The sequence below is a fragment of the Misgurnus anguillicaudatus genome, chromosome 8 (assembly GCF_027580225.2).
Source record: "Misgurnus anguillicaudatus chromosome 8, ASM2758022v2, whole genome shotgun sequence".
Classification (NCBI taxonomy): Eukaryota; Metazoa; Chordata; class Actinopteri; order Cypriniformes; family Cobitidae; genus Misgurnus; species Misgurnus anguillicaudatus.
In genome coordinates this window covers 13,717,464-13,735,956 of record NC_073344.2, presented here as the reverse complement: position 1 = coordinate 13,735,956, position 18,493 = coordinate 13,717,464, and the positions used below count along the sequence as shown (strand labels likewise).

The 18,493-nt window shown below is 36.2% G+C and overlaps 1 protein-coding gene across 1 annotated transcript; it reads left to right on the top strand.

Moving 5' to 3' along the window:
• Nucleotides 1–561: 561 nt before the first annotated feature.
• On the top strand, nt 562–18,341 carry itgb7 (integrin, beta 7). The gene is made up of 16 exons (XM_073870338.1): nt 562–695; nt 6,565–6,628; nt 6,737–6,816; nt 7,532–7,721; nt 7,890–8,060; nt 10,173–10,421; nt 11,298–11,446; nt 11,596–11,691; nt 12,685–12,774; nt 13,953–14,093; nt 14,205–14,395; nt 14,532–14,758; nt 16,463–16,670; nt 17,005–17,183; nt 17,330–17,490; nt 17,911–18,341. The coding sequence occupies exons 1-16, from the start codon at nt 687–689 to the stop codon at nt 17,977–17,979; spliced, it is 2,274 nt and encodes a 757-aa protein (XP_073726439.1). The 5' UTR covers nt 562–686; the 3' UTR covers nt 17,980–18,341.
• Nucleotides 18,342–18,493: the final 152 nt, after the last annotated feature.

Below are 18,493 nucleotides of genomic sequence, written 5' to 3'. Positions count from 1 at the left end.
ACATGGTGATTTCTTGTTTGGGTGTTTTGACATAAGCAAGTTTCATCACATTCACATGGTGGGGAAATAAAATGCTTCCCTAAAACTCTTTTGTTTTATGCACATTTTAAAAAACTGATCATGTTTATGAAAATTACTTGCTTTATACACGTTAACACTTACTTGCTATTCCAAGACATGTTACAGCTTCAGTTAAGCAAAAGTGAACGCAATTACATTATAGTATTTACATATAATATTACATAAAATATTTAAATATTTTTAAACTGATTCCAGTCAGCAAAAAGACACAAACATGCAAAATCACGAGGAAGTAGTGATACGGTAAAAAAAAATATTTTTCCTGTATTTCTTGAACTGCAAACAAGCGTATGTGATATAAATGGTCTGTGGCTCAAAACATACAGAGCTGTCTGTCTAGGCTGCATATTAAACGTTGCATACGCGTGCTGTCCCCAAATCATGCGTTGAAACAAACACGTGCTGCATTTTTTGGGAATCATATACCACCCTCACCTAAATATCTAACATCCCCAGGCGTATTTTTCTCTCAAGTGATGTTGTCTAGTTAGGAAGCTCACTAGATTTTAAGACACGCCCGTCGACATAACGATAATGATGACGTCCCATATTTGACGCGACGTCAATGAGTCTTCAGCATCTCATCAATCACCACGCGATCTCTCATGTTTCTGGTAGGATAAACTGGGAATTTTAAACTGGGATTATTTTAATAGATTTTACCGTGTTGAATAATCTGTCAGTTCAATCTCATAATTTTAAACTACAAAGTTAGTTTTAATAACTGGAAGTGGTGTGGTGGGGAGGAGTGACTAACTATAACGTTACACAAAACATCAGGTTTTCTGAAACACCACATCATCTTTTTATATGTTTTATTCTTGTAAACTGTTTAATGCTATTTATTGGTCACTCTTCCTGTCAATTTCGTTTACTTAATTTCTTAGAGGAGTGCGTTGATGAACTCGATCTTTTATTGAGAAACCGTTATAAGACTTCTATATTTTAAAGCAAACAACATATTACACGAAATAAATATTTATTTTGTTAGACCTTTTCCACATTCCTAACTAATTTAGCTGCAGAATACGTCAAAGTTTATCAAACTGTTTACTTACTCTTCTAGAGAAGTACATTGATAGGCATCTTTAGCTTGAGCTTTGTTGCAATCTTCTGCATTTCATTACAAACAACATATTAGATGTGACAGACATTTCTTTTGTTAACCCTTTTTTATGTTTTTCAGTTTTTTCTACACTTTATCTACTTTACACAAGGGAATAATATTTTAAATATATATATTAATTTATTTAAATTTTTAAGTATTTCCTTTCTGATGTTCCTCATACAGTACATCCTCTCGTTACTCTGAAACACTAAAAAGGTGCAGTAAAAGATCTCACTGTCTGTTTTGATCTCTAGATGTTTCCGTTGCTGGAAGAGTGTCAACCCACAGTAAAAATGTGGCATTGCTCCGTAAAAAAAAATGTTTACCAATACATACAGCTGAGGGTTGATTCTCATGTCCAATTTAATATTATCCTAAACGAGAAAACACAACTAGTGTTTTTTCGGCATTAGCTCAATTAAATTTTTATTTTTTCCTCTGAATTGATTTAATGCTTAGCGACATTTACAAAGAGGAAGAGTGAAACGTTGTGGTTTTGTGTGACTGTCTGCCACTGTGGCCTCATTTACAGATAGTTGCAAACGTTAGGCTTGTGAAGTCTGACTCATTGTGGAATGCTTGGTGTATGTTCTCACGAATGATAAGTTTACTGCTGTTTTATATTTATCTCTGGTGTTTTTTATTCAAGTGACTGCCAGATGGAGTGACGTGGTTTGTCAAACTTTTACAGAGAGATCACGTAAAATTGGTTATTTTTAACCCAGCGTTAGGTCAAAAAGGAACAAACCTAGCCGTTGGGTTAAATAAACCAAGAAAATCTTTATATTTGACCCAACAATGGATTAAAACAACCCAGCATCAGTAAATTTCAACCCAATGGGCCCCTTAATAATAACCCAGTTAATTTAAGTACTGAGAAATTTCTAGTCTTCTAGTTTACTACCTGTAAAATGATGGTGGTTTTATCAAAATAGATCGGTTTATGTCAGTATTTTAAAGTAGATAGTAAGTGATAGACAGCCCTGACAGGTGTTATTTCACCATAATAACCGGCTGCGGCTGCCTGCACATTATTCCACTTATATCACATGGTTGTTTAACTCATAAGTAAGGTAAGGAACATTAAATATTGATTTGAAATATTTAATTAACTAATTTTTAATAAAAACGTTTATTAATATTTTTAATAAAAAGTTTTTTCGTGAGAAAAATTTTATTTTTGTATAATATTATACTGTACCTGTCAAAAGGATTTGCAGCATCTGGGTTACCGTGTGTTATTAGTTTAACGCAGTTGTTATTTGGGAATAACAAACCTGCAAATGTCACGACAGGCCAATCAGGATCAAGCATTCCAACGAGCAGTGTAATAAGTAAGGCATAATCCACGGCTAGCCATGCATTAAAGGATTTTAATGCACGACGTAGAGGTGAAGAACCACCGGACGTGTAGCACATTTATCACATTTATTTAAAGGTAGGGTAACAGATTTGATCCTGAAACATTTTTAGTTATGCTGGTTAAAAGTCTCCTCACATCCTGATAGCAATCACTGTGTTAAGTTGTTTAAATGTATTTGTAGAAATTTATGTCATCTGTGAAAGGCATAGGCCAAAAATGTTCAACCAATCATAGATTTCGGTCCGAACGGACGTTTCCTTTTTTGTCCCTCATACGTAAGCGTCATTTGAATGCCCACCGCGCAGCGAGTCCACGCAGACACCATACGTCATCGGCGCGTTCACGTGCGCTCACCTCCTATCTGTAAACAGCGAGAATGGCAAACTTTTCTGCTGAATTGACAACCTGCACAGGAGCCAGAAAAAGAAAGATATCTTTTATAACAACATCAGCAAAGAGCAAAAACCTAAATTAACATCGGTAACTTTACTGCTTTACCACGAGATGCAAACAGCTGCAGGAGGCAAAGGGTCTGAAAGGGTTGTTGCACTGTTTATTTTGGTAAGGTAGGTACGCGATATGTTTGTATTGAGATGGATTCAGATATTCTACTTTGATGAAGCATTGTGTTGCTTATGAAATTTGTGTTCGTTTACGAATTAGCGTAACAATATAGTTACTAAGTCTACACAACCGAAAAGTATGCTCTAATTCTGATGTGAACCAGTTGTTTATGTTGGATATTTTGGAAATGTTATTCACTTTGTACTGCAAAGTTTTCATAACTGGTTAATGAGACATGAGATGTGACCGTCTGATCTGTGCGTGTTCATGTGTTTTGAAAGAGGCGTGACTTTGGATGACAATTTGACTTGAGGGTGGGATCGTGATTTCATTGCTAGGCAGCTACCGTTAGCATTTTTCAAAATGTGAAACCCTACCTTTTATTTAAAGCAACACTAAAGAGTTTTTGCTCTTTGCTCCCCCTACAGGTTGGAAGCGGAATTGTCCATTACCACTGTCGTAAATAATTTAGCCTACTGCAGCAAAGCTGACTCTGATTGGATTGTAGCCTAGGTCTTCCGTAAAGCATGTTTTTGTAGTTTTCACTCGAACTACAGGACCGCGACCCGACGGTTGGAAACTTCTTTAGTGCGGTTTTGGCCGATAGAGGGCTGCAAAGCGAATGTGAAAGTGTCGTTCACCCTGTTTCGAGTGGATGAACGACTGAAACTTTTTGGAAATGTTATTTTAAGGTGAAAAAAACTCTTTGGTGTTTCTTTAAATTATTTATTTAAAGAGAGAGACAGAGAACTGAAAGAAAAGGACCCGAGAAAGAGAGAGGGTGAGCGAGAGAGATTGTGTGAACGAGGCTACCTCTATGCGTCTCTAAACAGCGCTGTTATTGCCTCTGAAAATCGTCTGTCATGTTGTTTTTGTTAGTTCGTTATTACAGTTAATATGCAAAGTGATATGGAAATGTAAAGCAGTCAAGAGCTGCCTGGAACTACGTTATCAGATTCAAGCATTCAATGGACCCATAGTATAAGTAAAGGATAATGTATAGGCAGCAGGTTGTTATCACAAAAATAAGCCCAGACAGTGTGATAAGGATGTGATCTTGTATCACACTAAAAGGGCTTAATTCGCAATAACAACCTACTGCCTGTACGTTATCCCATAATGCATGGATAATGCCTGGAACATAATATTTACAATACACATCTGGCATTCATAATTTCCAGCTTTTTTATTTGATTTATTTAGTTTTGTACATTTTTACTGTAAGTTTTGTTACCAAGCTGTCAATGAGGAAAAAGGACCGTCTACTTATTTATCACATTTACCAACTTTTTTTTCAGTAATTACAACATATGACTAGTCACTAGATATGACTTAATCATGTCTCGCTAGTTGTGGCAACATCAACACATGACCAAAACAGCAATAATTTTTTTCTTAAAGGTCACGTTCTTCCTGATCCCATTTTTCAAACTTTAGTGTTAGTGTGTAATGTTGCTGTTAGAGCATAAATAATACCTGTAAAATGATAAAGCTCAACGTTCACTGCCAGGTGATATATTTTCTTTAACAAAATTTGCCTTTCAAAGCCTACAGCGAACAACCGGTTTAAACTACAGCCTTCTAATTCCCAGTTAAATGACGTCAATATTAGATTCTGACTAAACTCCACCCACAGGAATACGTCAGTCGCCAACTAAGCTCAAAACGGCTCTGGCTAAGCTAAGCTGCTGTCGAATCAAAACACACTAAACAAACTACACAATAAGAACTCGTTACGTATTTCTGAAGAAGGGACTTCATAGAACAAGGAAGACATCAGCCCGTTTTGAGGACAGTGAAAATAGCACTATACAGATAAATTGTGTGAAAAATACCACATTTTTTTACACGTGAAACATGAACACATGCGCACTGTTAACACTAATGCTGTGACGGGTCGCAGTTGATCCGTTATTTATACAGATCACAACCCGCGGTTCGGCTCCCATGCCGTTCGCTGATTGATATGTAAATTTAAATAGGGAAAGTTTATCATTTGCATGTGTTTCTAAGGCATGCAAATGTTAACATTCAAGTGATTTAAAACAATTTAACCGCAAAAAGGCACTAAAGTGAGCAGATTTCTGTATGCACATGCGGTTAAATGTGACCGGTCCATCTCCAGTCAGAACTCCTCGTGTGTAAACTATAGAGAGAGTTGCGCTACTGTGTATCATACTGTAGTCCATTAATACATTGGCTGAATAGAGCAATGAAAAACAACGTAACGTTTTTTATGCTGCAACTTCTTCCTGAAGCGCCGTTTGGAATTCGCCCTTCACCTGTGTGTGTGTGGACGCGTTTAAGTGCCATCAGTAGTGCATATACGGAGAGACGCGTTTCAGAAAGTAAGCCAACATAAAATCGTTCCATTCTTGACAGGGCACGTACACACAAAATGATCTCACAGTATTCTTTTTCTAATAAAAACATTATGTCTTAAGTGAATTATAGAGTCAGAAGAAACCAGTCTGTACTTATTTGTTCTTAAAGAGACAGTAACCTCAATTAACTTACTTAAGTCTGTGTCATTAATGTTAATCAAACAACCCAAGACAAAGAGAAAATCACTTCTGCAGCTCTAAAAAAATAATATTCATATTTAATTTGTACAATAAAGACAGTGTTTTTATTCATTTAATTCGATTTACACTCACCTAAAGGATTATTAGGCACACTATACTAATACTGTGTTTGACCCCCTTTCGCCTTCAGAACTGCCTTAATTCTACGTGCCATTGATTCAACAAGGTGCGAAAGCATTCTTTAGAAATGTTGCCCCATATTGATAGGATAGCATCTTGCAGTTGATGGAGATTTGTGGCATGCACATACATGGCATGAAGCTTCCGTTCCACCACATCTCAAAGATGCTCTATTGGGTTGAGATCTGGTGACTGTGGGGGCCATTTTAGTACACTAAACTCATTGTCATGTTCAAGAAACCAATTTGAAATTATTCGAGCTTTGTGACATGGTGAATTATCCTGCTGGAAGTAGCCATCAGAGGATGAGTACATGGTGGTCATAAAGGGATGGGCATGGTCAGGTAGTCCGTGGCATTTAAATGATGTCCAATTGGCACTAAGGGGCCTAAAGTGTGCCAAGAAAAAATCCCCCACACCATTACACCATTGCATTAATGAGAACAGGTGTTCCTAATAATCCTTTAGGTGAGTGTATGTTCCTAATGCTAATTTTAGACCTTACTTAATGTGCAACTTTGTTCTTTTTTTATAAATGTTTGTAATTTCTTTATTTGTTATTAGATTTTTTTTACTGATCCGAAAAATTAAAGCTTTAAAAACACAGGAAGAATGGGACCTTTAATGCAATGTGTTTGTGTTTTTTGTCATTTTTCTAATAAAACAATTGTATTAGTTTACAGGAGAATCAAGATCTGATGGACATCATAAAGCTTTAACTCTACCTTTCTTTCTCTCTGCAGGTTATGAGGACTGTTGTGATAGTAACAATTCTCCTTCACTGTGTGGGACAGAGGTATATACTAGGTAATACAACTAAACACTTGAATCACAGCCGTGCCTTTCAGCATAAACTAAATGTGTCATTTCCTTTCCCATTTTGATTTTTGATGTTGGCTGTATCTATGCCTTTAGGTCAGGAACAACTGTGTCAACCTCAGCCCTCATGTTCTGAATGCATAAGCAGTCCTGGATGTGCGTGGTGCACACAGTTGGTGGGTCATATCATATAAATAAGTCATTTTATTTGATCCAATTGTTGTGTTATTCTTTATAAATGTTTCCCATATTAACAGTAATACACCATTTAATGATTGACAATTATTTACAACTAACACTCATCAGTAACATGAGGTCAAATTCATGACCTTTGCTTTGCATTACTTTATCAATTGAGCTACAGAAACACCATAATACATAATAATAACATATTTGAATTCATTGTTATATTTACATAATAATTGAATTTGCCAAATTTAACTCCCAAGGCTCCGTTCTGCCGTGATCTGCATACATTGTCAGCTTTTTGATGAACTTACCAAATAGGGATTGTTGAGAAGAAAGGCATAAATTATAGAAATCATATAACACAGGCCTTTAAGTTTGCTCAGGCATTACTTTTCAAGCACTTTTGCAGGCCCTTTTCCTGCTGTGGTACTTGTGGTGAAACTTGTTTACTATGCAAGCTATCTTGCTGCTTCAGTAATATGTGTTCATATGAAAGACCAATTATATTTTTATTTTCCTATCATTATTGATTTTTAGTACAAGTAAGAAATGCACACAATAACAGATTGCTGTGCAATAACAGATATGTCTTGCATATTGACTTCCATTTATCTATGCTTACAGACTTTTAGAATTACAATATTTCTGTAAGATTTCCAACATATCTTTGTTGAATATGTAATAAAAAATCTTCTGCTGCAGGACTTCTTGAAATCGGGCGAGGCTAATGAACGACGCTGTGATTCCCCCGACTCTCTGAAGACCAGGAATTGTAAAGATTTCACCAATCCCACAAATTTATTTACCATTAAAAAGAACAGCGACCTTAGTAATAACCCTGATAATGTGGTTCAACTCAAGCCTCAGAATGTCGACATTAAACTCAGAGTTGGTGAGTTTGCTTGCACATGCAAGTATCATATCATTAGCAAGATGTGACATTCATGTAACCTTTAAGCCATCTGCATTGTATTATAAAGCATTGTATACAAAGTCTTAAAGCTCAACATTTAGTTAATATTGATATAATGAGACTTAATCAGATTTTTTTTATGTGCAGGTGTCCCATATGAATTCAAGATTGATTTTCAAAGGGCTGAGGGTTATCCTATAGACCTGTACTATCTGATGGATCTGAGCTATTCAATGAGAGATGATCTGGCGCAAATTAAAACCTTGGGGCAGAAGATTCTCGGGAAGCTGAAGGAAATAACAGGCACTGTTCGGATCGGTAAGACTGCACTCTAAAGTGTATTGAAACAGGAGGATTTTTGGTATTGTGCATTTGCTACAAAGTGAGTCAACGTAATAAGCAGTAATTGTTTTAGTAAATACTTAGTACTGCTTTTGCAAGTGAAAGTAAATTCTTAAATTTTTTAATAATTTGGGATTCTGTGCTAAAAGTCTGACAACAAAGCCAGTTTATAGGTCTGGTTTTACAGTCTGATCATTTGGAAATCTAGTAAAACCTCTTTGCTCAAAACACCTCAAGTTGTGACAAGACACAAGATTAGGTTCACGAGAACGAGACAAGATTTTTACACTTTTTAAGAAATCCTTAATGATAAAATATATAAATGGGAAACTAAAATCACATCATTTTGAAATGTTTCTAGGAGGCTGTTTACACTTGGCATTAACATGCGTTTTCATAGATCGGATCACAAGTGGACGACATTAATGCCAGGTGTAAACAGTGTTCAAAACGTTTTGAACGCGTCCACTTTCAACCACATTCAGGGGTAGTCGAAACCCCCTTTGATCGGATTGCTTTTGTAAACGCACATGTGGTTGAATGTGTTCGACCGCCTTCCCATTTATCTAATCTAAGGTACTGAACACAAGTTTTACGTCTTTTCTGACTTCTGGCTTGAAGATACGGTGAACAGTGCTATTTTTGACTTTCATTGATACAACTAAAGTGGTCTCCGTAGTTTCGTTTTGAAAACGTGTGAAAGTTGCGCGATCTTATTTCATCAATTGCGCTGAAAATTCAGAGAAAGCTCTAACATATACACAAACAAAACACTGTGCAGCATGTTTACTTGCTAAACAAGCAGTGGACTCTGACATAATATTAGTTCGCGTCCATATAAACTCATAATTACTTCTGGTCGCGTTTGAATGATACCAGGTGTAAACGTAATGTGTCTCTCTCGTCCACTTGTGATCCAATCGATGAAAACACATCTTAATACCGAGTGCAAACAGCCCCTAGGTTTGTCCCTAATAATTATTTTGGTATTTATAATGAAATGATTTGATTATTTTTAGTAATAAAAATAGATCTAATTAAACAACAACCTTTAAAATTACATATTGTAATGATTATGCAGTAAAGATTGGTTCAAATAAAGTATCAAAACCAAGTAAACACATGTAAAAAACAGCATTATGTATTATAACAAATGCCTTAGAGGGCGCCCGCAGACTTGCGATTGTTATTTTTGCATTTATTTTAGATTGAGAAACGCTTTCTTTTGGCCAACAACATTTAAATCCATTTAAATATTTAATATTTGTCCAGTTCTTTATAATAGAATTGATACAGCCACTGAAATTTTTGAGCAAGAACATGCAGACATTAAATCATTTAAACTTAAAATGAGAGTTTAATCTGCTGAGACACATCACATCTCACTGACAGTGGCGGCCGGTGACTTCTTTTTTCCAGGGCGCTCGATGCTAAGTTCATCCAACATGTATGTAGCCCGTCATGTGTGTGGTTCGTAATTTCAAAATATGTGTTCTGCGCGTCGAGTGATCCTATGTACATCACGTGTCTTGTCAAAATAAGTGCCTGCTGCAGATGTGTCTAAAGGGTTTATGATAAAAGAGACGCGTTTGCCAGATACTCGTATAATCTCATGCGCAATCAGAGTTTACTATTAAGGGAGTGTCTTGCGTAAATTTTGTGAACGTGAGCGTCTCTTTGATCATTAACGGTTTTGACACGTGTGCAGCAGGCACATATTTTGACAAAACACATGATGGACATGGTTTACATGATGCAACAAACACATATTTTGAAAACACGAGCAACACACATGACACTCCGAGCACTTATTTTGAATTTGCGCCCCTCGGATGAGCAGTCACGAGCCGCCACTGCTCACTGATCAACAGACAAATACAACACATCTCAGAGTTTATATGAGTTCCCAAATAAACATTATTGGAAATGCAAATAAAAAGAGCACATGCAATAAAAGACAGAATATAATGCATTGTATTAAAAAGTGAAACTATTATTGCTATTAACTTAAAAAAACATAAATAAAATTAAATATTTTATCAAATTGCAGTTTTCACTTTCTTACCACTTTCCCTTTTTATCTCTCAGGGTTCGGCTCATTTGTCGATAAGGAGATGTTGCCGTATGTCAGTATGGTTAAATCAAAGCGTGCAAACCCCTGCCCAAATCGCATAGATACCTGCCAACCAGCTTTCAGTTTTCAGAATGTCCTGCCATTGACCAGCAATGACAAAGATTTTACAAAGGAGGTTAGCAAACAGAACATCTCTGGCAACCTGGACTCCCCTGAAGCGGGATTGGATGCTATAATGCAAGCTGCAGTCTGTACGGATAAGAACTGTGTACAGGATGTTTCCTGGCTCAGAATGAGGTGAAGGTCATTGTGGTATAATGATGCACACATGCATGTGTACCGTGGCTCTTTATATATGCACCACTTCATGCCAGTCAAAATGACAGAAAATGAACTAACCAACTTGTAACTTGCCACCAATTTGTTGATAATTTGCATTATTTGCGCTGTGCCTTTTAATAATGACTAATAAGTCTTATAAAATTCAGAGCAAAAAATTCTTTCACATCCTCCTGTATGCGTTTCACTCATTGATCTCCGCTTGATTCACTGAGCTCTGATTGATTCGTTTGGTGAATGAATGGTTTCCTAAACGGATCGGTTTAAAAGAATCATTCATTTTTGACTTATGACTGGTCACGTATTATTCAGAAAACGTTAACGCATCAGCTTGTGTTTAAAGTGATTTACATGTACAACATCCATGAAATCTAGCTAATATCTAATATAACTCTTATAGGAAACTCCATGTATTGCAGTTCTTCTTATAAAGTTTGGTCAGCGCCTCACTGTGTTGACCACAAATCCGTGCCACCACAGTGGCGTAAGGCCACAACTGCAAAATGAAAGTCCACCGAGGGCAAAGATTTGTTAGTGTTTTCGAGAAGACACATGTCAGGAGCAAGAGGCGGCACGAAATTTGGTTGAGCTGGGTGCATCCAAAATCTCTATGCAGGAAAAACCTGTTTATAAAATCAGACTTCATGGATAATGTCTATGTTTCTGTTTTGTATGTTCCTTGTTGTTCCAAAATGTAGTTGCATCCAAAAAAATAATCAATTATTCATCAAACTGTCAGAAAAAAATGGTCCCTGTGGGCTGTCCCTGATATTTTGTTTATTTCTCACTACAGGATAAGATCAAATGGGGGAATGTGACACGAATTCTGGTTTACACCTCTGACGATACTTTCCATATGGCAGGAGATGGACGGCTGGCTGGTGTGTTTCAACCCCATGACGGCAAATGTCACCTTAATGACAAAGGTTCCTATAATGGAAGATCTCATGTGAGTATGGCAACATGTTTTATTAATATCCTGTTGTTGATGGCAGGGGTCAATAAAATTAAATGTTCAACTTTAGGGTATCACCTACAAACTAGTACGTAAAAAAATCAATATAGATGCATATGTGTGTTTTGTATACTTTATTGCAGGATTACCCATCAGTAGGTCATCTGTCAAGAGTTCTGCAGGATAACAATATCCAGCTGATATTTGCTGTAACTGAGGAAATCTATCCAGCATACAAGGTTAAAGCAAATACTACTTTTATATTACAAAATAATAATAATAACATTTTATTTTATTTTATTTTATTAACGTTTTTATAATATAGTATTCAATATATAGTATATCCTCTATAGGATCAGCTATTTTCTATAGGATCAGTTTTTTAACCTGGGAGTAATTTGGGGGTCAGCTGACATTAGCTTAACTTAGAACGATGTCACTAGTACGGTTTAATCTTAAGACGGTGACACTCTGGATGCGTTGCATAAGCGCCTCAGCTGCGTGGCATGTCCGTTTTTTATCCGGCTATCAGGTTAACAGGTTAGAGCTTGTAGACTGCCTGCGTGAGACGCGTGGAAAGCGCGTGAATGCTAGAAATAGAACCGACGCCCATTTTTCACGGCACACGCAAGCGTGTTGGGAGTGTTTCCAGGAAAAATAGAATAGGAAAATATGTTTATGTCATTTTGTACACACATACATATTAATTAATGACATTTTGATGTTTGAAAGTCTATAGGTTGACATAAATTCAGATATAAATGTAATTTAAAAAATAAATAAATAAATAAATATCGATTTTCAAATATGGCACCTGTCAAACATAGTCTATTTTGCCGTCAATACTGTTGACGGTGTCCTTTATCTGTAGGCTTTATATTTATATATAAGCTACACAGTGTTAGGGGTAACGCATTACAAGTAATGTGCATTACATAATAATATTACTTTTCTGAAGTAACGAGTAAAGTATAAATGTACACATTAATATTTGAGTTACTTTTTAAAAAAAGTAATGCGAGTTACTTTTCAGTTTAATTAATTTGATACAAAAAATAATTTAAAGAATTAAAGTGAACGAATACGTAGAATTACGCACGCGTATGCCGCTGTATACTTGGTTGTCCAATGATTTGTCTGTTTTCTCCTGTTTTTATTCATGTAAATCTGCTTTGAAACAATAAAACTATTGTTTTTTTGCTAAATAAATCAAAATTGAATTGAATTTACAGGCATTGAGTGCATTGATTCCTCAGTCTGTGGTTGGTGTATTAAAGACTGACTCTAGTAACGTCGTTGATCTCATCTCTGAAGCTTACGGAGTGAGTATTGAACCCTTTAACCCTTTTCAAATATTTTGGCTTCTGCACTAGCCCTACTTCCCAACTGATCTAATGATACAAGAAGCAACTGCTCATGAGAATAAGTCATCATGTGTCACGCAATCCTCTTTCTCACTTCTCCTTCAAACAATAGTGGTTATGTCATATCCTAACTGAACTGAAACCATGTGTGTGTGTGCGGGACAGCATGGGTTTATGTAAGATACTGATACCGGAATCAAGTAAACTGAGACTGATATGCATCTATGTTTGTCTGCAGTTATGACACAACGTTATTTAAAACATTGTGTAACTTTTAAGACAGCGCATCGTAAGTTATAGCTTAGTAGCTTTAGTTTGTAAGTTGCTTGGTAACTTATATAAAATTATTGTTTGGTCCAAAGGTCTCAGATAGTGAAAATGTTAGTGAATTTAGCTTTTTTTCTAATACGACAGAGCACAACGTGTCATAACCTAAAAACCACGCCCATTTGGGGGGAACAAGCCATCCGTCTCCATTGACTTTGTACTGCGAGAGGCCGCCTCCTCGTCATTTCTGGCTTATAAAAAAAAAAGTATAATGCCTAAAAGCTGCTGTGTGACAGGATGTACAGCTAAAAAGCAAAAAAACAGAAATACGTTTTTATAAGCTGTCGACCCCAAAAAACGAGCGTTTTAAGACACAAAAGTGTAAAACAGGCAACTTTTCATACTACTACTATTAGTAGAACTGCGTCCACTAGAGGGAAACGTAGTCAGCGATCCACTTTTTTCTCCTTAAAGGCTGGGTTTTACGGCTCGACAGCTTATAAAAAAACATTTCTGGGTTTTTTGGCTTGTTAGCTGTACACATTTTCACACAGCAGCTTTTAGGCATTATTCTGTTTTTTGTTATAAGCCAGAAACGACGAGGAGGCGGCCTCTCACAATACAAAGTCAATGGAGACGGTTGAATTGCTTTCCCTCCGGTGGGCGTGGTTTCCAAATTAGCATAACTGCGCTCTATCTCTATGTTTAGGACCCCAGTGACCATATATGGCAATATTGGGGAAACAAATAGAATTCTTTTTTAAGTAAGTCTTATGACAGATGTTGATGTTTTTACTTCCTACAGTCCCCCATATTTGTAAACTGATATATAAATATTGTATATATTAAAATGCCTGTGTTTTTATCAGAACTTGTCATCCACCCTCATGTTGGAGGCAGAGGGAGCACCAAAGGAACTGGATGTGTCCTACAGGTCCATCTGTAACGGGAAACCGGCAGAGGGTGAATGGAAGGACAAAGGAGAATGTCAAGGCATCAGGCATGAGAAGGTGAGATCCACCATAATTGGTGTCATCATCAGGCCCATCAAAATTATTGAGACTTAAGAGAAACATCTGTCTGCTTAAAATAGGTTTTTGTTTGGTTTTCTATTTCAATAGGTTTCGTTTGAAGTACGTTTGAAAGTGTCAGAGTGCCTACCGGAGCCTCAGACGTTTCGGATCAAAATCCAAGGCATCGGTGAGGAGGTGAAGGTCACGGTGGATACGCAGTGTCAATGTAGCTGTGGTGAACCAGAGACGTCTTCTCAACACTGTAATGCTAACGGAACTCTCTCGTGTGGAGTGTGCAGGTAGAGCCCCCTAGCGGTTTTAGCAGGGAACTACATTTACAGAAAGTGCAGTATATTGCTTTAAAGGAAACAAAAATTACATTATTAAATACATATGCAAATATATATAAATAGCTTTTTATTATTTGTTTGTTAGCTGTGACAAAGGTTATTTGGGTCAGCACTGCGAGTGTATGCAAAACAACAATATGGACTCCATTCAAAGCATGCTGACGTTGTGTCGCCAAGACAATAACTCGCTGGTATGCAGTGGACAAGGCAGCTGTGAGTGTGGCAAGTGTGTATGTCACGGGCGCTACAGTGGGAAGTTTTGCCAATGTGATGACGGTAGTTGCGAACGCTATAACAGCATGATCTGCAATGGTAAGTCCAGTAAAGTAGCAGAACAAACCCACTTTTGTACACACAGTTCATTGTCTTGAGGGACAGTTTTGGTATTTTGCACTTGGGGCCCTGTTTTCAGATTGTTTATAATGAAATAGAACGGTTTTGACCGAAATTTGGACATATGATGCTGGCCCGAGAATTTTTGGGTGTTTCTTGTATCACCTCCCAGCTCTATAATGGCTCTATAGGTGCACAGGAACAATCCTTCCTAAAAATGCATTAAACTTTCATTTACAAAGACGTGAAACTCACCGAGTGGTCGGGGGTGTTCACTGATATGCTCACACAAAAATCGCTGCAAAACGACGCATTCCAACAGGTTTTATCGTAGTTTTGTCCAACTACATTGACTTGTATTAGATGTGCTGTGACGTACGGTATTATTCCGCGCCGGGAACTTTGTTTGTATTCTTGCAATTGGCAAAGGCAGATTAGCGCCACCACCTGGGCTGGAGTATTTATTATTCAAGCTCTCAGCGGAAGAATATACGGGTGTGAGGCGTTTGGAAAAATAGGTCCACAAGTTTACAACGAATGCTGAAACAGCTGTTGGAAAGCATCTTTTGCAGCCATTTTTGTGTGAGCATATCAGTGAACACCCCTGACCACTCGGTGAGTTTCACGTCTTTGAAAACGAAAGTTTAATGCATTTTTAGGAAGGATTGTTCCTGTGCACCTATACACCCATTGTAGAAGTGGGAGGTGAAACAACAAAAACCTGAAAATTGTCGGGGCAGCCGCATATGTCGAAATTTCAGTTCTATTTCATCATAAACAATCTGAAAACAGGGCTTTAAGTGTAAAATGCCGAACTTGTCCTTTAATTTGGGATTGTAATACTTTTTGCATAGTGCTTAAGATTAATTTTATTTGGGTCAATGACGTGACGTTAATTATTTGGTGTCCGTATTTCGGACAAATGAATTTGCAGATTACTTGCAATCATTCTCTTTTTTGCGGACCAAGTCTAAAATTTCTGGTTTTATTTCATTTTTAAAGAATATTTGGGGGATAATTGCAAAAATGTCAATGTGGTGTAACCGGTCTGTGTCAATTGGTGTAACTAGTATTTTTTTAAATTAAAATATAAATATATTCATAAAAAATTGAGAATAAAATCTAATCATCTAGTTTAGTGTAATATGATTTTTTAACACACAGTTTTACATAATTTGATAAAGATTATTTAGAAAACAGAGCTATTTTCAGCATATGTCAGGAAAAATATTACAAAAACGCATTAAAATTTACATTTAGAAATAACTAATAAAATAATATTTTAAAATGATGAGTAATTTTATGACTACGCTTACATGCAATCAAGGTGGATAACATATTTAATATTTCTCATTCTTTAGCGCAATTGGCGGTTACACCATTTGACATTTTCAGGTCCATTCAGTCTTAACTGTCATAAAAATGGTGCAAATGTAATTTTATATCGCATAAAATGAACAAAAATACAATGTGCAAGGAAATAAACCTGATGCATGCTTTTAAAACAAGTTTTTTTGTATTGAATTTCTCATCTTGCCAAACCGTTTTTGTCACTGACCCACTTCTCATCTGTAAGCCGCCGTGGATAAAACTGTGTACTAAATAAATAAAAATTATGTTTTTTTAGCTTTTATGAATGTTTTAACTTTAATGTTTCTGTTTTTAAATTACATTTTTTCATAGGAAAAGGAACATGTAACTGTGGCACGTGTATATGTCATGGAAACTACACCGGCTCTGCATGCAGTTGCCCTCCTAGCACAGAAAATTGTCGGTATAACAAGGGGCTATGCAGTGGCCAGGGCAAGTGCGTGTGCAACCAATGCCAGTGTAACCCAGGTTTCACGGGAAGTCATTGTTCTTCAATTTTGAACCATTGTGCACAATTTAAGTGAGTATAATAAACTACATATGTCTCTGCTTGTGATCTCATAGCTGTGTTTGATATTTTTTGTGATGGAGCATTTATGTGTTTGAATCTATATATTTTTAAACCCATTGCTATAAGTATCATAATCACTGGGGTGTAACCTTTTTTTAAAAGTACATTTTTGTACCTAAAGAGATGCCTGTTAGTACCTCAATGGTGCATATTGGTACCAAATTGTACATATAAGGACCTTTTTAAAGGGTGCCGTCCCACCAACAGCTTTAGTTTCTTTATTTCTGATTTTATATTTGCATTTACCTGTTACTGTTTTAACCCATTTTTGTCTCATCTGTAGAGATTGTGTGGCATGTCACGTGGAAGGTAGGGGGGCTTGTGCTGAGACCTGTTTGAATGGCAAAATAACTCGTCTTGATGGTTATCATGAGCTGGATTGCTTATATAAAGACACAATTTCCTATGAAGTGGAACTCGGGCCCGAAGGCAAAATTGTTCTTAAATATGGAGACCTGCCCCGTATGTCCTAACAGTCATTTGAAATGTCATTTGTAGCGTATTGTATATATTGTATTGTGCATAATTAAAATGGGTTATCAATGTTACTTATATACAACAGAAACAACACAAAGCTAATGAACTGTTAATGTTTTTTTTGTCTATAGGTTCTATCGATAAGACCACAATAATAATCGGCACCTCTGTGTCGTTGATCATCATTATTGGCATTATAATAATCGTTATTTACCGGGGCCTGCTGGAGTTGTATGACATAAGAGAATATCAAAACTTCGTCAAAGCACAGAAACAGACTCAATGGAATGAGGTGACAAATACAGACACACTCTATGGAGACACTTTACGTTATTTAACGAAAATTATAATGTTCTTTTTCATTAATGTTTGCGTAATTTATAACTTCTCACAAACCTATTATACTTAACTTGGGTAAGCAAAGTGGAGCATAGATTAACCTATGCATACAAAATTATCTTTAAGAGTATGAACTAGAGCTGTCAAATGATTAATCACGTTAAAATTGCATATAAAATAAAAGCTTGTGTTTGCATAACATATGTTTGTGTAATGTGTGTAATTATTATATTTAAATATATAAATACCAACATTTATCTATATATAATTACACACAGTACACGTACTTTTATTTTGTATGCGATTATTGTGATTAATCTTTTGACAGACCTACAGATTCAGTTTAACAACCAGCTGTGTCTGTTCTCTCCAGGTCCAGAATCCCCTTTTCAAAGGTGCCACAACAACAGTGCTTAACCCTTTGCATACAGCAGACGAGTGAGATCAGGTCACACATGCAACATTATGAGAAAACTATTTAATTTAATGCAACAGAGGATCCACGGGAGTTAGTTATTGCCTCTTTTTTGTTTTAGTATTTTTTTGTATAGCTATTATTGTATACTTGTGTCTAACACTGGACAAACTGAATATAAACAAATTAATTTTTTTTATATTTTCTAAATGGCAAAAAAGCCAAACAAGGTGAACGTGACTTTTAAAATGTTATAGAATATTTTATATTTATAGATGCATGCTGAAGTTAAAATAACAAATACGGTGGAGACACTGTATAAAAATAAATTGCTTAATGTTATTTTTTTATTTTTCTGGTTATGGACAAAAATAAATTTGGGAAACAAATTGTGTTGTCTTTCATCTTTAGGTCATGTCATTTTACTTTAAATAGAAAATAGCTTAAAGTGTTCTTTATATTTATAAAGTATTAACTGTTTAACTACATATTTATTATCACCTAAAAAGAAATAGAGACGCTCTGTCGTTTAAATACTACA